Source organism: Corvus hawaiiensis, chromosome 2 (genome assembly GCF_020740725.1).
Source record: "Corvus hawaiiensis isolate bCorHaw1 chromosome 2, bCorHaw1.pri.cur, whole genome shotgun sequence".
In the NCBI taxonomy this organism is placed as follows: Eukaryota; Metazoa; Chordata; class Aves; order Passeriformes; family Corvidae; genus Corvus; species Corvus hawaiiensis.
The window spans coordinates 38,368,820-38,387,758 of NC_063214.1; the positions used below are offsets into that span (position 1 = coordinate 38,368,820).

General features: G+C 43.8%; 1 protein-coding gene across 1 annotated transcript; it reads left to right on the forward strand.

Annotated features, from left to right (window-relative positions):
* Positions 1 to 9,840: 9,840 nt before the first annotated feature.
* PRSS23 (serine protease 23) lies at positions 9,841 to 18,018 on the forward strand. Its single transcript, XM_048294997.1, has 2 exons — positions 9,841 to 9,968; positions 14,842 to 18,018. Exon 2 carries the CDS (start codon positions 14,855 to 14,857, stop codon positions 15,971 to 15,973), a length of 1,119 nt encoding a protein of 372 aa, XP_048150954.1. The 5' UTR covers positions 9,841 to 9,968; positions 14,842 to 14,854; the 3' UTR covers positions 15,974 to 18,018.
* The last annotated feature ends 921 nt before the right edge of the window (positions 18,019 to 18,939 follow it).

An 18,939-nucleotide genomic window follows, 5' to 3' on the forward strand; every position in this document is an offset into this window, starting at 1 on the left:
ATTATCTAAGTCAATCTCCTGTACATCACAAACTCTTACATTTCACCCTAATTCACTTTATCCAACCTGTCTCTTCAATACGAGTAAGGAACTTGAGTAAGTTCTCAAAGAAAATCAACATTCTGTATGCCACAGATCTGTCAAGCCAGCTTTGGCATGGTAAACAAATAAATAAAATATGGTAAACAACATATGAAAATTTGCAGGAAAATATTTTTGATTAGACATTGGAAAAAAGTGAAAAAAAAGGTTGCTTGCTTTCCTGGCAGGCCGGACAGGAGCCAGCAATGTGTGCTTGCTGCCTGGAAAGCCAAATGCATCCTGGGCTGCATCAGAAGCAGTACGGCCAACAGGTCAAGGCAGGTGATTTTGCCCCTCTGCTTTGTCCTCATGGGACCCCACCTGCAGTGCTGTGTTCAGCTCTGGCTCCTCAGCAAAAGAAAGCCATCTGTTGGAGAGCCACAAAAGTGATTAGAGGGAAGGAAAACCTCTCCTATGAGTAAAGGCTGAGAGAGTTGGCGTTGTTTAGCCTAGAGAAGAGAAGGCTCAGGGGGTGACCTTATTGTGACCTTGCAGTGCCTGAAAGGGGATTGCAAGAAAGCTGAGGGACTTTTTACAAGGGCATGTAGTGACAGGACAAGGGGGAATGGCTTTAAAATGAAAGAGAGAAAGTTTAGATTAGATATAAGGAAGAAATTCTTTATTGTGAGGGGGCAAGTCACTGGCAAAACTTGCCCAGAGAAATTGTGGATGCCCCATCTCTAGAAGTGTTGAAGGCCAGGTTGGATGTAGCAACCTGGTCTAGTGGAAGATGTCCCTGCTCATGGCAGGGGGATTGGAACTAGATGATCTTTAAGATCCCTTCCAACTCAAACCATTTTGTGATTCTATTACTGTTTTTAACTTGTCTTTAAGAGCAGAACCAAGTCACTCTTGCATATAATCACTAAAATTGCTATTAATTGTTTTCTTCAGCCATCTACACAGAAGATGCTTAGAAAAGTACAGAGCATATCGCCACGTGGTGTGGGGGAGGCTACAGGCATATAGGAAAGCTCACTGTGGAAGTCTCAGCCTGTGAGGCTGTACATGTTCTTGTAAAGAAGTCACAACCTGCTCAAAGGCAGAGGATGGTCCTTGCTGGATATTCTGCAAGAGACGGGGTTTATTGGACTTGAAAGGGAAATACAAGGCTCAGCTTCGGACTCAGTCCTGCTTTGAGCAGGAGGTTGGACTAACAGACTTCTAGGGGCAAGCTAAAGTATTCTGTGGTTCTCCAAATAGATTTAATGACTACTGATAGTCTAAATGAATACTAATGACAAGTCATCCCATGTGCTACTGGGAGTAGAGATCTCAGCAGAGAGCCACTAAAAACAATGTTTAAGTGTTCTGGAAGAACTGGTAAGTGCTAGGCAGAAGCTAGGTAAGAGCAAGGCAAATAACTGAAGTTAAAGCTGAGAAATATTCCTTACCTTTCCTAGGGAAATGTACAGTTACATGGGCTCCAAATCAAGAGAAAGGCATATAGACTTCTCTGGGATCAGGCTGAGGCATTAAGCTGGTAGAAAAAGAGCAGAGTGGAAGTACAGAAAAAGCAGTCATTAGCACAAATTTAAAACACCATGAAAGTAATCAGCAAAGCAACCACCAGACTTGCAAGGAAGAAAATATCTAATTTTCTTAAGCTAACACTCAGTCCGGAAAATAAGCAAAAAGAATTTGCCTGGTCACTAATAAACATCAATTTGACCTAACAGATATTACCAAATGTAGGATTTCTGTGACCAGACAGTTTAAATCACTTGCTATAACTAAAACAGCAAGTAGTGATCTCAAAATAGCAGAAATTCTATGCCAGAGAGGGCATCAGCTCTTTCTGCCACTGGTAAGGGAAACCAGTGATCTCAAATATTTTTGAACCACAGGATAAGTATCTACTTAAAACATCTCTCTGTGCTGTATAGAGAAAGTGACTTAAGCTGAATGATTTCTTCTGGATTTCCCACAGTGACAATGGGACTGTCTAAAAATTACTTCAAACAGTTACCTTGACTAAAAATCAACACATAAAATATATATTAGCATTGCTAGTTAACACAGGTATACTTCCAAGAATTAAATATTGTTGCTCACAGCCATTTCTAAAATTAGACATTTTAAAATCAGAAGTTTCCAGAAACTTTTCGAGATCTCTTGACTATTACTGTCAATTTATTTTCAATTAGTCCTAAAGCAGAAGGAAAACTGTAAAAGTTTGTCAGAAAGTGAGGGTGAAATGAGTATTTGAATAGGGTATATGGAATTACTCAGATAACTGTGGGCTTTTCTACTTGATTTCAATCTCAGATCACATAATTGGATCAAAGTAATATAATTAATATTTATGGAAACAGATTTTGTCAAAGTATACTTCAGCTTTTGATGAAAGTGCAAGTTTTAGAATAACAGTACTGATATATAGTATATATATATATTCTATATATATACTGATACAGTACACTAGGACTTCTGGGGCCTTTGACCTTAAGATATCTTGCTAACAGCTGAAGTATAAATAGAAATAACTAGACAATGATGAACTAAAGACCGTAATGTACACCTACACTGTGATAATTTTTAACTCAAGACTGACTGTTCTTTAAAATGTCTTTCTAGCTCAAACAAGATTAGCAACTGGGGCAGAGAACTCCATGGGTAATGCAGGATGTCAGGCTGGATCTCCATGCTTCACCCCAGCTATAAAACTCTCTTCAAGTGGGTAACTTGACTATCAAGTGAAACAGCAAAGTGCTTTGCAGCACCTAAGGTACTTCTGAATGGCGTCTTTTCTCGTGGTCCAGGTCCACTACTCCAATCAGTAGTTATATAGGATCTTTCTACTAATAAACTAGGGTGAGGGCAGTTTAAGGACTTTTACTTCTCCTGAGAGCAGCTGAACTACCATTCCAGGTGTATCTGTGTGGATGTCTTTGTTGGGTGTGCTGCTCACTCCTTTTCTGTCCCGGGAAGTCTCCTAACAAGGTGGCCATGGAATGTTGCCATGGAGTTGTTCAGGACGCCTCTCAGACTTACTGTCTTAGGCTATTAATAAATGTAGGTTGATACCCTGCTCGTCTTAATTCTCATTTTCAATGAGAATTAAAAAGTAATGTGAAATTCTAAAATATATTTAAAGGTTTGATGCATGACTTAGCTCCTGGTGCAGACCTGCTCCGAGACTCGGGTTTGCAGTGTCTATACCTTTATCTGATTTGTCTTGTGTAAGGCTGTATACATGTCATTAAAAACTAAATTTTTCCACTTAAATCTCTGTCCTTGGTTCCGAAGGGAACCCAGGTTAAATGAAAAAGTATAGGCTGGGTGCATATATTTGACATTTTGGAGTTAGAGAGGAAATATTTACAGACCACCAGTAAGTACCTGGTTCATTGTATGGAGCAGAACAGGGTTGTTTTTACATATTCATCTTTGAGCCTTGAAATGCAATCAAAGGCAAACTGTGTCACAAATGAGTTGTAAGATTGCTATAAATATTCCTCATGGGATATGTCTCTGCAAAACATATCATCAAACGGTTTGTCTATCTTCTAGGCTTTGATCTGTGGATGGTAGTAATTAGTGCTGGGAAAGATCTATTGGATTGCCTAAACTGATACATGATATTCAGGATAGTTTCCCCTTCCTAATGTTTTGCCTCACACAGTTTATATATCCAGGGGTCAAGGGGCAGAAATCCCCTGGGATACTATTTCACAACCAATTCACACAGTCAGAGATTTTTCTGGTGACGTTTAGCCCAAATATGTCTTTTCTAATCTCATCGCATTAAACTCTTGTCGTTATACTCCTTAGTGCCATGTGAAATAATTCCTCCTTAGGGTCCTATATACTCTGCACTGCAAGTGCAGACTGTTAGATTCATCTTATGATAAACCATGAAAGTTTTCTTTATTCACCTCTAATGTACTTTTTTTCTCTTATTTACCTCCAATTTGTCTATGTCTCGTGTGGAGCTAGGTAGCCAGAACTAAATACAGTCCTGCAGCTGCAGTCACAGCTGAGAAGCATAAAATTGCAATTAGTACCTTGCAAATGAAAGATGTCATCTGTCACATGGGAAGGAAAAGGATCATAGGTTAGTGAAACAGGTTGCCTATTTGGGAGAAAAATCATCGTTCTCTTTATAGCTGGACACACTAGATTTTGAAAACAACCCAAGTTCATCTTGACAAGATGTGAACAAGAGCCCCCCAAGAGTAATTATGGTGAGGAGCAGTTAACTCTGAATAGTGTACTGCCATCTAACTTTGAGAGTCAAATGTCCACTCCACACAAGCTGTCTAGGCTGCCTCTATTGATGCCCAAGGGAAAATAATTCCAGACTACAACTCCATAAAAGCATCAGCATCTAACATGGGTGGGCTGAATTGCCTCCTCTCCTCTACTTAAAGATGGCCTTCCCTAGGCTATTGATGTAATTTTTAGATGGCTAAAATTAGCCAAGGCTGATTTTGTTTACTTGTTCCCAAGCTAATCATAACTGACCTCTCCTGGTTCTACTATGACTCCTCTTCAGGTTTCAGACCAGAAGCCGCTTTCAGATAGTCCCATGTGCTGGCTTTGATGGCTAAACAGCCCTCCTGCACACCTTGGACCCTCATGTTCATTTCCCTTAGAAGATCTGACCCATGCAACGTTATGTGGACTCACAGAAATTCTACCGGCAAAAGCTTATTTGACCAAGAAATTGAGACAGAACCACTCAACAAAATAGTCCCAAATCCTAATTGGTTTTCCTTTTTCTTTTCCTCCCTAAGATGGGCAGATAGACCTGATTTTGATGTCTCCACAGGGCCTACATCCATTGCAGGATGATCTTGACAAGAACACCACCTTGTTAAGACCATAGCTAGAACATAGCCTGAAATATGATGCGGTCCCTCAGAGTCACACTGCTGACTTCAAGGTGCCTTCATGCTGCTGCAAGATGACCAGGTGTCAAAATTAGTATGAGCTCAAGCATCTCACTAGAAATGACACCAATTCTGGCTGTACAACGGGATAGGAAAGGCCCTTCCCTGCTCTGCAGGGTGGGCTCTCACTGAGGGAGAACCTTCTGTTTTGCTGCGTGCTTGAATAAGGGATTCCCTTTAATTCCCTTATTTGAATTTGATTCTCGTTAAACAAGCTGGGCATGAGGCGAGTATTATCTCCAACTGAAGCTGAAAAGATGTCTACTAATATCCTCAATGACCTTGTGAGTATACAGGAGCTTCATGGTCACATACAGCACTTCTTAGAAAATGTTACAGCTCACTATTCGTAAATGAGCACATAGTGGATTTGAAACTGCCAGATGGAGAAGTGACACAACCAGCAGAATCTAAACCCAGCAGATAGATACAGATTGGCATGAAAACAAAAACAGTAGTGATGAATTCAATTGAATTTTGCATAACACTGAAGATTCCCCTTTTCAGGAAATTCCTGAAGTTCTCAGGGAGTGCAGTTGCAGTGGATGTTTTATTTTTAAGGTGTCATTTTTGGATTACTTCACTGTAGTGATATGCTGTTTATTCAAATGGTGAAGATGCAGTGTCTTAAAAGAATCTCAGTCTTGCTGGAGCAAATCCAGATGCCTGTTTTGTCTCAACAAGTTTTCACTATCATGAAATTAAAGAGGCACTGTTAGTTTAAATATCGCTCATCAGAAATGTTCCCAATAACATGAATAGTAGGAATTCTCTATAGTTAAGAGCACATATAAAATATATAGCTGTGGATCTTGAAACATGCTGAATTCAAAATATTAATCCTCTTTTTCTTCCTTCTATGCACCTCATAGTTTGATCAAAATTTTCTATATAATATAGTCTATTTAGAGAATCCCATGCCACCTCTGACAGATATGGATAATCCCATTAAGCCTTTAAGCTGAGAATTCTGGTGGGGGGGATTATTATTCCTAAATGTACTGTATTTTCAGTCCACTGTTACCTCTTTTGTTTCCCATATAGTAGTAGATTAGTTTTCCAACAGATTTAGAAACTTTCTGTAAAGCTTGAGTTTTCTCAGGAAAAGCCCTTTATTTGCACAGTTATGTCTGCAGGTGGACCTGTGCAGTAGAAACCTTCCCCTGTCTGAGAGAATTGCAACTAGATGCTCAAATATCCCTATCCATCCAGGAAGAAGACAGATACACTGAGTGGGCTTCACTTCATGTAACTGTAGGCACCAAAAAGTTAGATTTAACCTCTCATGACAGACAGCAGAATAAAATGAGTGCTTTTAAGGAACGATTGTCCGGCCTAACTTACATCCCATTTTAGGATGTAATTAATTGCCCTCTGAGGTAGCCCCTTAATACCTGCAAAAGGAACGTAGAGTGGTCATGACTAGCTTTTAGTTGTCTTTATTCATCAGTGGAATCCCCTCTGAGGCTACAGTCCTCCTCCATGCTGCTCCACAGTGTCACTCTTGCTGATGACAAGATTTTTGCCAACACAGGAAAGATATTGTATACATTCAGGTGTCAGTTTTCCTACTTGGCAATCTTTTCCATAAACTAAACAACTCAGATTCCCAGTTCTCATGTGCTTCCCTTCAGAGCTGACAGTAGAAGCATTTTGCTTCTGGGAACTAGGAATAAGTACCTCCCCCACCACCCTTGCATCCACCTGAGGAAGAGTTCCTTCTCTCCTAGTGGTATCATCCTGTGGTGCAGCACATCTGAGGTGAATGTCTGGCCTTCCCCTTCCCATCAGCACAGCACCCAGTCATGGGAGAGTCACCACTGTAATTATCATCATAACAATTCATTGAGATAGGATATGCTCTCACACTTGTTGCACAGACTTGGGAACTGTGGCACCAGAGCCTTCCTGAAATCCTGAACTAAAGTAGGGGTAGGGATGAGGAAAGGACTTGCTTCTCCAAAGCCCCAGTCTGCATCATTCTTGCCTTTAAAACAGACTGTTTCTAAAGGGATAGAGAGTATCTTCACCTTTAATTTTCTCTCACAGTTAAAAAGCACTTCAGGAGACAGGGTGTGAGTGAGCAGCGGTCTGTGTCCCAGAGAAAGTAGAGGGAGCCGGCTGGAGAGCTGCCATTGCAGTGGGGAACTCCAAGGACTTTTCTTCTGCATTGCATCAGCAGCGAGCAATGGGGAGACTCATTTGAGCCAACTGTGCATTGTCATTCTTCCTTCCAGACTCAGTGGTCTCTGAAATCACTTCATTGTCTGCAGCGGAATCTGGCACAGGCCCACAATGCCAGGTTACTTCACTTCCCTGCAGAATAAAAGATTTCTTCAACCATGAGAAATTATCTCCTGACAGTGCCATTCATTAGGGCTCCCACCTGTAGACTGTTTCATTTTCAGCTTACTCACAGGGTGCTGAAAAGTCAGCGTGTGTGTTATCACTTGACAATATAGTACAGCTAATACCTCTTCACCCTTATGTATGTTGTCACTTACTGCTCTTTGCCTCAACAATGGCTCACAGTAACATGCAGATCTTGGACTTCACTCTCTTTTAAAAAAACCTTGTGCAGCCCAATTTCACCAGAGCTCTTGCTTCTTAAGAATTATACACATAGGGGGAAAAGAAATCTATATTTGGTATTTTTTTCCTCTTTTGAATTAGAAAATTAAAACATCAGATTTTGTCTACAGATGCTCAATAGAGCAGGACAGTAGCTCATTATTTCTAAAGACAGGCCAGACAAACTGTCCTTTCTGAGCTTATGGTTTAATGTATACCCTAAAAGTAATAAAAATCAGAAGTTTTATGGCAACAAAATGTCTCATAACTAAATTTCAAACTAAACATTCTTCTCCACTCCTTTTGCCATTAAAGTTTTGCCCAACACTTTCTTTAAGGTTTCATTCTCAAGAGGGGGCTTGTAGACACCAAGCCTTGTGGTGTTTACTCACCCATCTGTGTTGTACATAGAGACACACTTCATGGAATCACGTCACCATAGAGTGGTTTGGGTTGGAACTGATCTCAAAGATCTTCTAGTTACAAACATCCTGCCATAGGCAAGGATAATTTCCACTGCAGCTGCTTCAGGCAGAAGTTTGCAGTCCTGTATTGTATCATGGATAGCCCAGGGCACCCCAAACCCCTACAATTAAGTGAGGTGAGTCGCACTACATACATCTTAGCATCTGTATCCCTGTCCCCCTGTCTGCTGCAAAAACTTCTATCAGCATCATATCATCTAGGATTGTGTCTGAATTTGTGTCTGGAAGGCCCTGGAGCACATATGGCAGCTGTAACGCAAGAGGCTGCATGTCCATAGAAAGCAAGAACCCACCTGGACCACTGCTGCAGGCCTGAGACCCACTCTAACCAAACCTCACAACATTTCCACCCCTGCGAGGCATGGGCCAGCCCTTCCATCCATGCACATCAGCAGATGTGTGTGTACAGGGCAAAGCTTCTGAACAGAGGGACTGCACATCTTGTCGGGACGTGACTGGACACAGAATCAGATCAGGAAGGGATCTATGGTTAGTATGGCACTGCAGACAGAGCCTGACTTGTCTTCTGCCTGCTGATACTCCAGGGATCTGCCTCACTGTTGCATGGTCATTCCCTCATGGCCCAAGAGCAGCTGCACTGGTGTCACCAGCCCTTCCCCAACACCAGTTGCATTCTCTAGCTGTGTTTCTGTTGGAGATGTTTGTCCTTTACCACTGAGGACCTCTTCCTCACACTGCAGTTCTCTTCTAACCATTCATAGTTGACAAAGACTTGTCTGAGTAGTTCCTTTTTTTTTTTTTTTTTTTTTTTTTAATGTAGTACATGCTTTTTCCACTCATTTGGTAAGATCTTTCCACAGACCCAGATGGGGATGGCTAGGGCCAAGCAAATGCAAATTAGAAAAATCGTGTCTGGGAATGTAAGATCCTGTCATATTTCGGCTCTTCACAAATTATCCATGGGTGAGGCAAAGGTTTTGCTTTGCTTCAGGCTCTCCTCATCCTTTGTAAGGGCAGCAGCATGGTGAAGAGGTCAGTGGAAGGCTGCAAATCAATTGATTCCTACGAAATTTATATTTCCTTTCTAGAATAATGGTGATCAGTTGGGAATTTTGAAAAACCTTTTTCTTTTGTGACTTTTCTTGTGGAGTTAAAACATTGCAGGATTTTTGTCTTCTTGGCCCTGGTTTCCTCTTTTCTTGCCAGATATCATTATAAAGATTCAGGAAGGATGAGTAATTAAAACCCATGCAAACAATGTGTCGGACAATTAAATTTAAATGTCCGCTTGATGAGACAACATGGGTGACTGACCGCAGAGCTCCTGCAGCTGATGCCCTGTGGAGGCAGGAGGGGCCGCGGGGGTTCACCCCACTCCTGGGGACCCTCTGAAAAGGGATCTGGGTACCCAGACACTAGGGACAAAGAGTCTGTTGCCCTCGGGGCTGTAGGGGTGCCACGGGCTGCACTCCAAAATCTCGCACCGGGACGGCAGCCCCTGAGCTGCCCTTAGTGCCAGAGCACAGCGAATAAAAACAAGGAGGGGGAAAACCCCTATGTTTTTTCTCGGGAAATAAAAGAAAATAGCAGTAAAAGAATAAAAAAAAGGGGTGACGCGGCCAGGACGCACTGGGGCGGCGGCCCGCGGGGGAAGGCTGCGCGGAGGGACGGCCCGGGCCCGGGCGGGGAGGGGCGCGGCGCGGCGGGGCCCCGCGGGCGGCGGTGCCGCCGGGAGCGCTGCGGGGCGGAGCGGGGCGGCGGCGGGATCCAGCGGTGGGATCCACCTGCGGGAGGCGCCGCTCCGCCCCGCCCCGCCCCGCCCCGCTCCGAGCGCGCCGCCGAGGGCCGGCGCCCGGCGGGAGGGAGGGGAGGCGCTCCCGAGCCCCGCGGAGGCGGCGGGAGAGATGGGACCGGCCCCGGCCCCGCCACCTGCCTGAGCCGCTCCCGGAGCCGCCGCCGCCGCTGCGGGGAGCCGGTAGGTAGCGGGTCCCGTCGGTCGGGAGGGCGTCGTGGCGTGCGGGTTGCCCCGGCGTGCCGGTCGCCCCGGGGGGACAAAGGGGCGGCGGGAGGATGGCGAGCGCCGGGCTCGCCCCGGGCCAGTGCCTCACCTGCCGGCGGGCGCGGCGCCGAGGACGCCCGGCCGTGCGGGCACCGGGCGGCGGGAGCCGCTGTCCCGGCCGGGGGCGAGCGCTCCCTCCGCGCAGGGCTTAATGTTTAACCCCGCTCGCATCCACCGGAGCGCACCGGGCGCCGCCTCCCCGGCGGCGCCGGCGACAAAAGGGCGAACGCGGCTGCTCCCCGCCGGTCCCCGCTGCGGGTCCGCCGCTGCGGCGGCCGGCGCCGCTGCCGGTGACCAACTCTGAAAGGACGGCGGGTGAGGGAGCAGCCTTTGCTGCTTTTCACGCTTGGGAGGCGTCTGAAGGTAGCGCTTCGCTGCGGTCCTATGCCTGGATTCATCACTGTGTCTGAGGACCTTAGTATTTTTGGGGTGGCTTTTTAAGACATACGTGACACGAGCTCTTCAGTGAAGCGGCTGCTGTAGCCTGGGGCAGTTGTTCTTTGCCTCCTGCCCCGAGCGAGGTCCGAGGGGTTGGTGAGGTCCCACCGGGACCCAGTTTGTGCAGCTGCCCCGTCACTCAGGTGGTTTGGAAGCCTCGGGGATGCAGGTCCTTCCTACAGCGTACCCCGTTATATGACCATCACTGTCTCCTTGTAATGCGGTTTACTCTTGTACCGTGATACCGAAGCTGCTTGACATTCAGGGAAAGAGAAAGAAGGAAAAAAGGAGGGTGAAAGGAGGCAGTCCTAGGAATTGAACTAAATGGAAACACATAGTATGCTCCCTTTTCTCAGTGACACGCATGCCGAAACAACCACTGTGCCCGGTGTGTATGTTAATAGGCACACCCGTGGCCTGCCAGTATCAAAGTTAGTTTCAGGTTTTCCAAGGCATCTTTTCCTACAGCCCTCAGTCGAGCAGGTAAGGCAGTGTAACTCTCACACCACCCTTGGCATCTCAGGCAGGCTAATAGAGTTGTTAAATTTTTAATGGCAGTAAGGCTTCTGTAGTTATTAAAGTGCAACTCCATTATTTTTGCTGTGTTTTAACAAGTTCTGTGACCAGGAAAAGCAGCAGAGGTATTTTGGCACGGCACTGACAGTGATTTAGTTCTCCTTTATAATTTGTTTTGAGGCAGGTTTTTCTCTCTCGCTGGCTTGGTTTTCTCTCTTCATTTTTTTTAGTATGTTAATCTTTCTGGCTTCCAGCACTGTGGAAAAACTTCCTTCATTTCAAAATGTAATGGAGACTGTTCAGTTAATGGGTTTTCATACTAGATGATCCAAGATTTATTGTTATTTAACCATCTATTAAAAGAACCACCCCCGAAGTAGTGAACTCTTGCAGAAAAATTACTTGCTTATTAGAAAATTAGTTGTGTCCATCCTGAACAAGGCAGTTTTCTTTCAGCAGCATCTATCTTGGGGTGTGAATGCCTATAGCAAGCAGGAAAATGTGTCTGTAAAGTATTTTAGTGGCGTGGGGAGCCCTGGGGTAGCTGTCACTGTTTCCATTCTCTAAACAATTTTAATGCCATTAGTGAGTGTGATTATGTACAAACCGCTTCTAGGGGGTTCCTAGGCTGGATGTCAGAGCAGGGCTTTGTGCTGAGTCAAAGGGTGGATTGAGTTTATGACACAGTTTAAATAGAAACAGAAGAGCAGAGCTACAGTAGAGCAGCAATTCATTCAGTGCCGCTCTGTGATAGCCGTGCAGGGAAGTGCTCACTCCTTACCAGTTTGTTCAATTTGAGAACACCTCTCACAGTCACCCATGAGTAAGTAGCTGAGGATAGAGAGTTTTAACCCCGGGGGTTTTTGCAGCTTTTTGGTTTTGTTTCAATTGAAAATGAAAAGAGAAAGTAAAAGGAATGAAGAGCCTTACTGGAAAGTCTCTGTTTAAATGTAGACTGCTTTTTCAATGCCTTCATTTTTAAGAGGAAGGATCTACACAGAAAGAGATACTATGCTCTAATTTGCAGTGTGTTATAAAAAAGACATATTTATTCTATTTGTTGCTGCCCAGGTCTGATTCAGTACCAGTTATGTCTCCAGATAGGATATAATGATGAAGACTTCAGTAAATGCCTGGGTTTGTGAGCACTGTTTAGCTTCTATAGTCAGGTAAAAACTCACAACTGTGTTTTATTGTCAGGTTTAAATCACATTTTAAATAATAGAAAAGTTCTGTAACTGATGAAAAGGCTTTTTTATCCCCTAGCGCTGCAATGTGATCACAGCACAGAAGCAGCCGGGGAAGGGGTTCGGAAGGCTTGCTCAGAGTAAAGTGGAGTAAGTACCACTTTACACCAGCACAGCACGGACACAAATACCATCTTCTGAAGCCTTTTTTCTGGGATCAGCTCGAGTCCCATCTCCTGTCTTGTTCTCTTCATAGGGCGGCTGCCCTCTGCTGTCTAAAGCTGCCCTTCCAAGTGCTGGCGGTGCTCTGGTGGTGATAGTGGGGAGATAAGGGAGCGGTAATCTCTTTTCTCAAAGCAGATGATAATCTCGGAGGAAGCGGAGGAGCTGTTGGGTGCACAGTCCCTTTAGTGGGTCGTCGTGCTGACAGGCACGAGGGAATCTGGCTGCTTGTGCAAATAACAACTGACAAGACATTTCTAATTTTCCCCTGCCAGCTAAATAAACCAGCCAAAGGCCAGCAGAGGCTCGGTTAGCACGAATGGGTTTTAGCTCCAAGAAGTGGTGCGATTTAGATTCTGTGTGTCAGGAAAGCTTCAAATATGTGGGAATAATTTTGGCATGAAGGAAATGAGTGCAAATGTGCTCTTAAATGATGGATGGAATTGGTTTGATGCACAGTGTAACCATGATTTAGCCTGTTCTCAGCTTCTAATTGTGAAACCAGTAAGCACTGCTGCATGCAGCCCTCACTGACACAAGCAGGACAGCTAGCAGTTGACTTAGACCAGTGTATATTGTCTTTGTGGGGATGGAGTGGTATCACTTGGTCCTGTTACCTTCTTTTTTTTTTTTTTTTTTTTTTTTTTATGTAACAATGTATTTGATAATTCAGCAGGTGTTCCCTGTGCCATCCTTACACCAACATGAAACTCTCTCATTTCATAGCTTGCAAAACGCACCTACATCCAGTATTAAAAGCTGCTGTGGAAGGAGTCAGAGGAGCTGGTGGCTTTCCTTGAATATCAAGTATTTTCCGATTTTGGGACATCCAAAATGATGCAATGCTGATTAAAATGGCTTGTATTTGCCAGCATGAGTCATCTGCTAGGTATAAAGCATCACATTCAATAGAGCCTAACCTAGAAAAAAAGGATGTTCCTTTAAAGGTGTCCTGTTTGTTAATGAAAAAATTGCCATCAGAATGTGTGGTCACTTCTGGAAGAGTCAAGTACTTGCCTCTGTGTGTATCAGTAGCATCAGTTGTGTTCATCTATGTCCGTTTTCTGGACTTAAAGTTTTTTGATATCCTGCATGAGTCAATTGATACTTTAAAAATTTTGTGCTTTAATGGTACCCTCCATTCCTGAAGAGGATGGTACCAAAAATCTAAGAATCTAGGCCCAATATTTGAGTTGAACACCACTGGACTTCAGCAGTCTGTAGCTTTCAAAGTCTTCTTTGGTGCAACTTAGGGGTGGAATATTCCTACAAAAAGCATTGGAGAGAAGGATTTTTCTTTTTTATTCTTAGATGGCTGTGGTCATTTCCTGTGTGATTTGCTTTGCTTTACTCGTTTGAGGCATTTCAGGAATGATCCTCCAGTTGTGATCAGTGTAACCTCAGCAGGGTTTTAAATATGTGTAAGCTCAACATAATTGTGAACTTTTGTTTGAATAATCTTTGTGTGAGGGAGATCCTGCTTGCCTTCTTGTCCAGGGCACGGCGCCTCCTGCAGCGATTCAGCTGTATGGCTAATTTTCAAATAAACTGAAGTTACGCATTTTTTTGATGCAGTACTAGTGCCATGCTGTTCTCTGCAGTCTCAGGCACTCTGCCTGGGGTTCATAAACACATTTACAGTCGCATTTGCCTCCCTGTGCTCAGAGGGGGTTGGTTTGCATTTCTAATTAATTGAGTTTATAAAGCAATAAGCCAGTGTGTTAACTGAAAATTCCCTCAAGAATTGTAATCTTCCTTCATTAGCTGCCTATGTGTAATCATATCACCCTTTCTCATGTAAGCCTCGGGGAGAGCCAATGCCACGTGGAGCAGAACCTTTGTCTGGTGTGAGTTGCAAGGGGAAGCGAGTCTCCCCTGTGGTCATATTCTGCAACCCAGCCCCTGACAGGTCACCTTCTTTGTCCCCCCACCTGTCTCTACCATCAGCCCGATGTGTCTGGCTGAGACAGCAAATGGTGTGAAGAGATTTAAGGACATCTCTCAGTGGAGTCAGTAGGAGGGAGCTTTCAGAGAGCATTCTAATCTAGCTGAAGACAGACGCATTTACTCTTTGCAGGAGCTCTGGTTTCTAAATGAATGGATTTAAACAGAATCTGAATTTTCTTTAAGCCGTGTGAAGACAAGTACTCCAACTTCCCACTGATGTCAGGTGGGAGTTGGTGGCTCAGCACACCTAAGGGTTAAATGTCCTGTATTTCAGTGTTAACCTGGGACACTCATTTCAAGACACAGGCTAGGGCATTAGTTTGACACTGAGAAATCTGAGCTACCTAATGTAAGTTAACTCCATTCAAATCGCTTGACCTTTATTATATTTATACTCGGTTAGCAAGCCATTACTTAGCAAGGTGGGATAATCTTGCAACAAGTTTGGGTGAATAACTACTTGCTTTTGCTTTCCACAGACCAGCATTCAGAATGGCAACCTTGTCCACTTTAATCCTCCTTTTGTGTGCTGCTAAAGATGTGATGCCTTCCAGTCCTCACTGGAAGCCAACTTGGCCGTCTTACAGAGTTCCCGTTATCCTGCCGCAGTCTACCCTGAACTTGGACAAACCACAGTTTGATGCTGAAGCCAGACTGGAAGTGGTATCTCCGTGTGGCCCAGCATGCCACAAAAGTTCTCCGCTGCCAACTTACGAAGAAGTGAAGAACTACCTGTCTTACGAAACCTTGTACGCTAATGGTAGCCTCACTGAAACTGAAGTGGGCATATATATTCTGAGCAACGGTGGCGATGGGTCTCGAGGCAGATCTCGAACTAAGAGGCAAATCTATGGCTATGACAGCAGGTTTAGCATTTTTGGGAAAGACTTCTTGTTGAATTACCCATTCTCCACATCAGTGAAGCTCTCTACAGGTTGCACGGGGACGCTGGTGGCTGAAAAGCATGTTCTTACTGCCGCTCATTGTATCCATGATGGAAAGAGTTACGTCAAAGGAGCTCAGAAACTGCGGGTGGGGTTCCTAAAGCCCAAACATAAAGATGGCAGCAAAGGGTCCAATATCACCAACTCGGCAATGCCTGAGAAAATGAAATTCCAGTGGATCCGGGTGAAACGGACACATGTCCCCAAAGGATGGATCAAAGGCAATGCCAATGACATTGGCATGGATTATGACTATGCCCTGCTGGAGCTGAAGAAGCCACATAAAAGAAAGTTTATGAAGATAGGTGTGAGCCCACCAGCAAGACACTTACCTGGAGGGAGGATTCACTTCTCTGGCTACGACAATGACCGTCCCGGAAACCTGGTTTACCGTTTCTGCGATGTCAAAGATGAAACGTACGACCTGTTGTACCAGCAGTGCGATGCCCAGCCGGGTGCCAGTGGATCTGGGGTGTATGTGAGGATGTGGAAGAGGCAGAATCACAAATGGGAGCGTAAAATTATTGGTATATTTTCAGGCCATCAGTGGGTGGACATGAATGGCACCCCACAGGATTTCAATGTAGCTGTTCGCATTACACCCCTCAAATACGCACAGATCTGTTACTGGATCAAAGGCAACTACCTTGACTGCAGGGAAGGATAAGGACAATTAAACTCCTTGAAAGCACTTAATGACTGGTTTTAGTTACTCAACTGAGGAAAGGCTAGACTTGTGCTGCAAATGCATGTGATCGTGTAACATCGGGAGGTGATATGTAGCTTTTCAAGCCAGCCACCTTGTTCTTAGGCCAGGGACTGTGTGGTGCTATCGTTACAGCCTGAAACTGGGGAGAAAGGAACGTCTGCTGGGTGGGGAAGGAGCAGGTGGACTTGCTGAATTTGCAGCTGAGCAACTGAAGATTAATTAGGGGCGGATCAGTAAACAGTATGAAAACAGAACCGTCTCCAAAGAATCTTGTAAAAGGGACGCTGTTGACTATCTCATGCCTACAATGTTTGTTTTAATAAATCCTAGGATTAGTAGAAATGCTTTGATCTGAACTTTTAAAAGAAAATATTTCTATGCTGTTGGGGGCTGAAGAGGGGCATTTAATGGTGTTTGCAACCCAAACATTACAGCTTTGTGTTCCTGCATGAGAAAAGGGAGTATGAAAAGGGCAAGGCATGCGCTGTGGGAGATGAATGCCACACAAATAGCATGAAGGCTAAATAACCACATAACACTTCTAACTTCCTTTCAGCCTGAGTGATTTGAGACTTTATTCGTAACATAGTTAAGAAAAATGCTTTTTGAGCAAACAGACCTTGATGTTGCAAGGATTTGACTGTGAAGATGATGTTGGTCGCATGATCAGTGCCATTACATCCTGCTTTGGGAAACACAGATTGCACATGGGATTAAATCTTTATAGGAGCTGGGACCTGTGAAGGAGCAGGATCCCTATGAATATACTAGAAAGCGTGTTGGGAAAGGGGCTTTTCTGTTTATGACCTACTTAGGTCTTTAAAGGAAAATCTCAACTCAGCAACTCAGATTTTCAGAGGGGAAGCCTGTCTTTGGTCTTGCTGTCTATCTGAATTTCTGCCTGCAGTGCAGGTAAAGGAGAGAGCAGGACAAGGGTTCTACCAATTTTTCCCCCTATTTGTTGAAGATCCTTGTTGTTCTACCTAGTAATACACCACACAGAGGGACCCTAGACTTAGAAGTGTCTCTCAGCCATATCCCTTTGACAGTGTAATTTGGGCATCCTGACTAATGTTCCTTGTGTTTTTGGGGTAGGAATACTCCTCCCCATCTAACTGTTGAGTTACAAATAATTCTTGGCAAATGCACAGTTCAGTAATTCTGCAGCTGGAATAGAACCACTTTATAGGATGCAGCCTGAGTTTGCTGTGAAGTGATCCTCTGCTGTCTCTTACAGATAACAGTGACTTATATTTTTACAATAGAAAAATCAGAGTTTAAAACAAGAACTATCTTTTTTAGGTAAAAACAGTGCAGCCAAATACGGTAGCTCAGCAAACAGCATTGGGAAGTCAGAATGGTCTGTACAAACAGCCTTTCTCAGATGGATTGTGCCACTGTATTTCAGTAACAAGTCTAAGGACATGCTGCCATGCCAAGATTATTTTTTACAAAGGAGGATAGACACTGCCTCCAGTTCCGGTTTCCCTTCCATCCATCTCTCACTGTCTCCTGAAGCTTCCCAAGTTGCCCATAGTGCTTGGTGTTGTGGGGCAAATGCAAGTCCCTGGTGAGAAATATCAAAGCTGGGAAGGAATGAATCCAAGCAGAGCTTCCCTATGCTATACCAATACAAGAAAAATGTTAATTCAGCTAAGCCTTTTTTTACCCTCTACTAATTACTACGGCATTTGTAAACATATGCCTGATGGTGCTTTATCTTTGTGGTGGCTTTGGCTCTAGTTCTGACAAACATTTTTGCTGGAGCTGCCTATGATTATTTTTTTATAGAAGCAGTGTACAAAAATGTGGACTCTCATGTGGGTTTTTGGTGCACTCAGATACAAGCAGTTACTAATGCTTTGAAATATGAATAATCACCATATGTATCTGATGGTCTTTTTCTGACTTTTTATTTTAATTTCCTTTACTCTATGGCTGTTATCTGGAGCACTTTTGTTTGAATGTATCACAGTGAATAAAGAAAAGTTACGGAATTTCAATGCAGACATTCTTTTATTTGTGCTGTATTGGATTGCACTTTCAATCTCATTTCAGCTACTTATTTGTAAAGATATTCAGATACAGGCTTATTAAAATCCTTGGTGCTGTTTATTTTCCTTCCATTTTCTTCTGCTCCCACCTGTTGAAAGTTTTTGTTTTGGTATATTGTTTTTGGTTTTTTCAGTGGGCTTAATTGCTTTATACATTTAGATGCTAATAATCAGTCTTAGCTTTTGTATGACTCTTGCAGTTCCAAAACCAGTCTCTGATTAGTTGGGACTGAAAATAACCTATTAGACTGAAAAGCCACATTGTTTTTATGAACTTTAGGGTAAATAAACTATTGAGGAATGTGAACCAGTCAGTATAAGGTCATAACTGAGGTCAGTGCATCTTCTTTTTCTTTTAGTTGATGCAGTTTGAAAAAAAGTTCCTTTGAGGCCAACAGTGAGAGCCACAGTTTTTAGAGAAACAGTGGATGCAGAAAGTTTTTCATTTTGAAATTGCTGCCTGTACAACTTTCCTGACCTCTCTCAATGTGCACACTATGTCATGTGGGCTTGAGAATATCAGTCCTGATTTATTGAACATATTTCCCATCCACTGATCCTGTGTTCTCAACTGCTTTGTCAAAGTGTAGGCTGAGAACTTTTCATAGAATCACAGAACCATTTAGGCTGGAAAAGATCTTTAAGATCATCAAGGCCAGCTGTAAACCTAACACTGCCAGGTCCACCACTAAGTCATGTCTCTAAGTACCACATTTTTATGTCTTTTAAAAACCTCAAGGGATGGTGACTCCACCGCTTCCCTGGGCAGCCTGTTCCAGTGCTTGACAACCCTTTTGGTGGAGCAAGTTTTCCTAATATTTAGTGTAAACCTCTGCTGGCACAACTTGAGGCTATTTCCTCTAGAGCAAC